The sequence below is a fragment of the Lonchura striata genome, chromosome 19, assembly GCF_046129695.1.
Source record: "Lonchura striata isolate bLonStr1 chromosome 19, bLonStr1.mat, whole genome shotgun sequence".
Lineage (NCBI taxonomy): Eukaryota > Metazoa > Chordata > Aves > Passeriformes > Estrildidae > Lonchura > Lonchura striata.
In genome coordinates this window covers 806,228-813,775 of record NC_134621.1, presented here as the reverse complement: position 1 = coordinate 813,775, position 7,548 = coordinate 806,228, and the positions used below count along the sequence as shown (strand labels likewise).

Sequence of the window (7,548 nt, the reverse complement as noted above, 5' to 3'; positions counted from 1 at the left end):
CCAGACCCACACAAGCCCCCTGCTGCAGCCAACCTCGCTCTCCAGGGCATTACAGGAGGGATAAATGAATGAATGCCGGCTAATTAAGCAATTAATTACTGCAGGCTCTGTGAGCAGTGCCTGGTACAGCTGCAACCCTCCCAGAGCCACCCTTCACTCCTCACACCTGTCACCCCTCGGATGGGCAGCAGGGGAAGGGGGGGATCGGAAATTAAAATGCAATTGGAAAGTTTAATTCTATCTCCAGAATTTGTCCTCCCCCGCGGCGCTGGCGATCGCTGCGCGGCTGGGCTGGGTTCCCGCACGGGGTCAGAGGGGCTGTGCCCGCGGGCAGAAGCCGCTCCAGCGGCGCATTCCCGAGAGTTGGCACATCCCGGGATCCCGCCGGGATTAGTGGCAGCCCGGGGTCGGTGCCCTCGGGCATCCTGCCTTTGACGTGGGGCTCTGGAGCGGCACGGAGCCCGCGGGCACCGCAGACAGAGCAGCTCCTCCGCCTCCCGTGCAGACCCGTCAGCGGGCAGAGCGCCTGGCTCCCGCGTTTCCAGCCACGGAAGGATCCAAATGAAGGCTGGCTGTCCCTGCTTAGCCACTACCCTTCCCAGTGCTGGGATTGTGCTTGCTGCGCTGTGCCACCCCTGTACAGATCACCTGCTGCTGCTGCTCCATTGCAGCTAAAACCGGGAGCAGGTGTTCGATATTTACCGAGGGAAAGTGAGGATTGCTTCATCTTCCTCTTCAATTACGTCTTCCTGCCTGGGAAGACCTGACACAGAACCCCCTGGCTGCCTCACAGCCACAGCAGGTCCCACCCCTGGTGTCCCACAGGGCTCCCAGAGACCCATGTCTAAGGTGGGATCCGGGAATTAGCTGGAAAACGGCTTGGATGGGAAGGGTGTGAGGAGGAGGGCAGAGAGGCCGGGAGCTCCCCAAAGCCTGGGGGAGCCTCATCCTGTGGCTGCTCTGAGAGATGCTCTGCTGGCAGGCTCCGCTCTGCCAGCACCACTGAATTCCCTCTGCTGAGGGCTCCTTCCTCTGCAGGGGCCAGTGTGGACCCCAACCTCCTCCCTCTTCTCCTGCAGGAGGAATCCCACCCTTTCCTGGGAGCTGGTCTGTGCCCAGCTGGCTCAGCCCAGAGGGGGGTGACTGTGTCCGTGGCGTGACCATGCCCATGGGGTGACTGTGTCCATGGGGTGACTGAACCCGTGGAGTGACTGTGCCCATGTCCATGGGGTGACTGTGCCCGTGTCCATGGGGTGACTGTGCCCCATAGGGTGACTGTGTCCATGGGGTGACTGTGCCCCATGGGGTGACTGTGTCCATGGGGTGACTGTGTCCATGGGGTGACTGTGCCCCATGGGGTGACTGAACCCATGGGGTGACTGTGCCCCATAGGGTGACTGTGTCCATGGGGTGACTGTGCCCCATGGGGTGACTGTGTCCATGGGGTGACTGTGTCCATGGGGTGACTGTGCCCCATGGGGTGACTGAACCCATGGGGTGACTGTGTCCATGGGGTGACTGTGCCTGCAGGGTGACTGTGCCTGCGGGGCGAATGTGCCTGCTCACCCCCACCCAGAGGTGGGGTGACTGCCTGTGCCAGATGTCCTTGTGTGCAGCCAGATGTGCAGGTGCTCAGAGCAAGCTTGCAGGAGCCCAGGGAAGGGTTAACCCACACCTCCAACAACCACAACACCTCAGGCTGATGTTCCTCCAAAGCCCAAGAGGAACCCCGAAATATATCAGAAAAAAAGGTGTTTTTTCTATTTTCTGACCCATTTTCCATCAGAAAGGAGCTTGGTGGAACATTGCCACCCCGCAGGTGTGTGGCCAGCACAGTGCCCCACTCACAAGCTGCCTCTGCTGAGCAGGACACACTCTCCTGGGTCAGTGCCCTGCTGAGGAGGCACTGACCAGCGGGGCAGTGACCGGGGGGGTATGAAAGGCTTGGCCAGGACAGTGACAGTGCCATCTTCTTCTGCCGTGTGCCACCACGAGGGAGCAGCGAACAGAGGTGACCAGGGGCGCGGGCAGGGGACAGCCACCCCTCCGCAGCGCTCCCGCGGGGTCTCAGAGCTCCCAGTGCCCAGGACGGCTCTGAGACCCCTGCACAGCCCAGCGGGGACAGGCGTGGCCCGGCTGGGATGGAGCAGCACCCCTGGGTCCCTGAGCAGCACCTCTGGGTGGCTGAGCAGCACCCCTGGGGCCCCGAGCAGCACCCCTGGGTCCCCGAGCAGCACCCCTGGGTCCCCAAGCAGCGTCTCTGGGTCCCTGAGCAGCACCTCTGGGTCCCCGAGCAGCCCGGAGCCCCGGTGCCGGGAAGGGCTGTGCCGGCCCCGAGCAGGGCAGGGCACACCAGCAGCCCTGGGCTCTGCTCTCTGCCCACTTCCCTCCCTGGAATTCCTTTCCCGCTCGCAGCTCGGTGAGGGAGGATGGACGCTGGCTCGGCCGGGCTGCTCGTCGCTCTCCTCCTCCTCCTCCCCATCCTGTGGTTCCTGGCCTGGAGGAGTGACAAGAAGAGGAGCCGGCTGCCCCCTGGCCCAGCCCCGTGGCCCATCCTGGGCAACCTGTGGCAGAAGGATGTCCTGCCCCTCTACAGGCACTACGAGAAGGTAAGGGACAAGGGACAGGGGACAAGTGGCCGTGCTGGACCCATTCACAGGACAGCAGGACAGCCAGTGGGGAAGTCCCGTGCCAAAATAAAAGGGGAATCCTACGGGTGACTCTTCCTACCTTTCTTTCCTCTTCTTCCCTCCCTCATCTCTTGCTCTACCAGAATTGCCTAAATCCCTTCTGCTGGGAGCAGAATCAACCCTGTTACTGAGGCCTCTCTCCTGTAGGGCACCCACAAGGTGACAATGCCCCTCCAGGCTGCGGTGCTGCCACTGTCCACAGCTGCTCCTGGAGATGCTGCTTTGAACCCCCAGAGTGGCGCTGGGATAAAACCCACAGGGACAGGGCCAGGGCTGGGATGGGGTGAGGTCACAGCTTTGAGGGAGGCACTTCCCCTCCCTGCTGGGCATTCACCAGGGCTGTGGGCTCGAGCCCCAGTTTGAAATGCAGCGAGTGAACTGGTGTGGGACCCTGGCTCACGGAGCTCCCCATCCCCCAGCTCAGCAGCACCTACGGCCCCATCTTCACCGTGTGGCTGGGGCTGAAGCCAGTGGTGGTGCTCTGCGGGTACAAGGCCGTGAAGGACGCCCTGGTGGGACACTCTGAGGAGTTTGGGGGCAGACCCCAGATCCCCCTCCTGATGCAGCTCTCCAAAGACTACGGTGAGTGCCTGGATCTCCCCTGGATCCATCTGGGCCAGCAGACGGCCATGCTCCTAGTCTAGGGAAGGGCTCAGCACCCAAGACCTCAAACACCAGTTTCCTGCTCTGCAAGACCCTTCAAGTCCTATGGCAAGGGCAAGGACAGCATTAACTCCAGTTAGGCAGTTCCAGCTTTGCTCTGAGTCGCTGCAGAGCTCCTCACCCTCTCGTGGACGCTGTGCTCACCTGCATCGTTCCCTGGCTCGTTGCTCTGTTGCTCCTCAGCCTGGCTCAGAGCAGGGTTCAGCAGGGTGGGCAGGGTGGGCAGGGGCTGATCTCCTCTCTGTCCCTCCAGGATTTGTCTCCAACAACGAGAAGAAGTGGCGGGAGCTGCGGAGGTTCACCCTCAGCACCCTGCGGGACTTTGGGATGGGGAAGAACTCCATGTCCCAGAAGGTGCAGCAGGAGGCTCAGCACCTGGTGGAGCTGCTAGCAAAGCTTGAAGGTGACGTGGCTCCTGTCTTTGCTGGCCTTGTGGCAGGCAGAGGACACACAGGAGCCCCATGTGTGTCCCGACACATGGACACGTGTGGCCCCAGAGCTGTTTGCAGGGCTGGGTGTGGGTGATCCCTGCAGGGAAGGGCTCAGATCCAGCCCACCCCACCCGGGAGCTGCAGGGATGTGCTACAGGCACAGCTGAGGGGCCAGGAAGGAGATCCTGCTCTGAACTGGTGCAGGGATGGCCACAACCGAGGAGCATTCCCTGCAGGAAGAACAGGAATAGGGAATAGGAAGAACAGGACTAGGGAATAGGAAGAACAGGACTAGGGAACAGAACTGTGTGTGCCTGGCAGTGCCCAGCTAGGCACTGACCCGGTGACTCAGGCTTGTCAGGGTGATTTCCTCCTCCCCAGAAGTGCCCAGCCCCTGCCAACACATCTTCTGGGGCTTCCTGCAGATGCTGTGCTTCCGTCAGTCCAAGCTGAGGGAGGGTTTAGGGCATGGAGGTGGATGAGGAGCCCTCAGCTCGGGGGGCTCTTTGCTGTGGCTGCCAGGCCCCGCAGATCAGCCAGGGTCCAAAATCAGGGGCTCGGAGTGCGGGGGAAGGCGTGTTTTCTGTCTTGAAGCAGGTAAACAGCCGGTGACCTTTTGGTGCTTTTCTCACCTCCCGTGGCTGCAGGCGGTGCCTTTGAGCCGATGACCACGTTCAGACACGCAGTGGCCAACGTGATCTGCTCCGTGGTCTTCGGGAGCCGCTACAGCTACAGCGACGCGGCGTTCCTGGAGCTGCTCGACGCCGTCAGCAACTACGTCAGCTTCTTTCTGTCCCCCCTGGCCAAGGTGGGAGCCTGGCTCAGCACCCCCGCCTGCCCACAGCCCCGCGGGGGCTCAGGGTGCTCCCTGCCCCTGGGGGACAGCGTGGCTCTGAGGGAGGGACAGGGACTGAGCCCTGCCATGCCCCCGTGCCCGCAGGTGTACAACACCTTCCCCGGCATCATGGACCGGCTCCCGGGGCCGCACAAGAGGGTCCTGGCCGACTGCCAGAAGCTGAAGGAGCACATCCAGGAGAAGGTGCAGTTCCACCAGCTGACTCTGGACTCCAGCTGCCCCCGGGACTACATCGACTGTTTCCTGATAAGAGCAGAGAAGGTAGAGGGGGGGCTGCCCTCTGGCCTGGCTGCAGCTGGAGCATCACCCAGACACACGGAATCCACCCAGCACACCCTCCTGCAGGAGCAGGGCAGCCCAGAGCCCATGTACAGCCACGAAGACCTGATCATGTCAGTGTTCAACCTCCTCGGTGCCGGGACGGTGACCACCAGCAACACCCTGGTGTTCTTCCTGCTGATGCTGGCAAAGCACCCCCATATCCAAGGTACGGCAGCAAAACACAGCTGCTCCTGCACCAGGGGTGCTCGTGGGGCACCCCTGGAGGGTCCCGACTGGGGGCAGACCCCAATCTTGCTGTGGGGGTCACCCAAGGTGGGAGCTGATAGACTCCCACGGGCCAGGGGGATCCGTGTGCGCTCCCTGAGCTCCATCCCTGCCCGCACGGGTGGCCTGGCCTGTGGAGATGCTCTGAGCTTGCCTGATGCAGGGAAGGATGGGGGCAGAGATCTGTTTCTGGGCTTTACAAGGGATTAGGGCAGGTTGCTCCCCCTCTAGCCACTCTGGGTTTAGGATCAGTGCCCGTGGAGGCCAGTGAGAAACTCTGGGGAGGCTGCATGGCCGGCACCCAGCCCCTGCTGTCCCAGCCAAGGTGCAGGAGGAGATCGATGCCGTGGTGGGCCCTGGCCGTGCCCCCAGCACGGAGGACAAGCTGCGGATGCCCTACACCAACGCCGTGATCCACGAGCTGCAGCGCTCCCACAAGTCCCGCATCGAGAACTTCCCGCGCATGGCGACGCAGGACGTCCTGTTCAGGGGTTACACCATCCCCAAGGTACTCGGGGTGCCCGGGGCTCTGTGTCCCAGGCAGGGCTGGCACTGCCCTTTGCCTGTGTGTGTCCCTGAACTGTTTGCACACATATGAAGGTCTCGGGTCTTTCCCAACCCTCGGTAGCAATGACCTTTCACAGGGGAGCGGAGGCACGTGAGTGTGTGCCTGTCCTGCCCAGAGCCCGTTCCCTTTCCCCCAGCCCTGGAAAACAGCTCTTCCCCTCCCCCCCACAGAGCCCTGCAGGGCTGCGGGCCCGGCCCGGGGTGGGGCCAGGCCAGACCCCCCCTACCCTGGGCAGATTTGGGACAGCCGCCCCTCCTGGCTTGATCACAAGCACTGTGTGCCAACCCCACCCTGAGGGAACATCTCCTGCTTTGGATTTGGGGCACTGAGAGGGGCTTGAATGGAAATCCATGGGAGTAACTTGGGCATTTGTGTCCCACGAGATACTGGCAGGACCACGGGGACACCAGAGCCCCACGTCACTTGTCCCACAGAGCCACCAATCCAGGCTGCTTCCCCTCGGGAGCAGCCTGGGTATTGGGGTGCACACCAGCCTCCCCCATGTCCCCTGGATCTCCCCCAGGCAACCCACCGCAGCAGAGCCCACGGCCTGGCACTGATGTCCCTCCTCACGTCCCCGCCCCATCCCTCTCCCACCGCAGGGCACTCCCGTGATTCCGGTACTTTCCTCTGTGCATTCCGACCCAACGCAGTGGGAGAACCCTGGAAAAGTGGATCCCGCACACTTCTTGGATGAGAAGGGCGAGTTCAGGAAGCGCGAGGCCTTCATGGCATTCTCGGCAGGTCAGTGCTCCCGCCCTGCCAGCTGCGTGCCAGGAGTGCCAGCACAGACGCCCAGTGGCAGTGCAGTGCCCCCCTCGCCATGGGCGGCCTGCCCACCCTCTGGCCCCCGTTGCCCACTGGGGTCGCCCCTCTCTGTGCCCAGGGAAGCGGATGTGCCCGGGGGAGGCGCTGGCCCGCATGGAGCTCTTCCTGTTCCTCACCACGCTGCTGCAGAGCTTCACCTTCCAGCTGGCCACAGAGCACAGCGAGCTGGATTTGTTCTCCCTGTGGCTCCAGATGGAGAGGAGAGCGATTCCGGGCAAGTTCTTCGCTCTCCCACGCCCGGTGTCCTCCTAAGCCAGGAGAGCAGGACAAGGAAAGGCTCTCCAGGTGCCTCCACCCTGGCCCAGAGCGAGCCCTGCGGCCACAAGTGCACAGCCACAGCCACCACAGGAGGGACACTTCGGGCTGAGAGCTTCTCCTCTGAGACCTGTCGGGCACCGGTGCCACAGCTCCATGAGCAGCCTGCTCCCAGCCCTTCCCTCCCCATCCCAGGAACATGAGGAAGGCGGCACTGCTTCTCCTCCCCCATCCCATCCCATCCCATCCCATCCCATCCCATCCCATCCCATCCCATCCCATCCCATCCCATCCCATCCCATCCCATCCCATCCCCGCTGTCTGAGCTCCTCCTGGCAGGGCTGTCTGGGGCTCCTGGGCTGCCTGGGGCTCCCTCAGTTTGGTGCAGGATTCCGAGCAATACAAATAACCACCACAACAGGATGCTGGTGTTTATGAGAACACTCGTGGTGCCTCTTGCATCCAGTTCTTCCCAATGCAAACCTCCCAGATCCAGGATTTCAGCTCCACGTGTCTTCCTGGGGTTCCTTCACCTTTCCCAGAACAGCTCGAGCCAGGAAATCACCCAGGCATCAATCCAGTGCCACCCCTGACATGGCAGGGACACCTCCCACTGTCCCAGGCTGCTCCCAGCCCTGTCCAGCCTGGCCTTGGGCACTGCCAGGGATCCAGGGGCAGCCCCAGTTGCTCTGGGCACCCTCATGGAGAGGA

General features: G+C 62.6%; 1 protein-coding gene across 1 annotated transcript; it reads left to right on the top strand.

Moving 5' to 3' along the window:
• The first annotated feature begins 2,429 nt into the window (after positions 1–2,429).
• On the top strand, positions 2,430–6,834 carry LOC110475152 (cytochrome P450 2C5). The gene is made up of 9 exons (XM_021539069.2): positions 2,430–2,609; positions 3,110–3,272; positions 3,607–3,756; positions 4,432–4,592; positions 4,725–4,901; positions 4,986–5,127; positions 5,507–5,694; positions 6,357–6,498; positions 6,641–6,834. Exons 1-9 carry the CDS (start codon positions 2,430–2,432, stop codon positions 6,832–6,834), a joined length of 1,497 nt encoding a protein of 498 aa, XP_021394744.1.
• Positions 6,835–7,548: the final 714 nt, after the last annotated feature.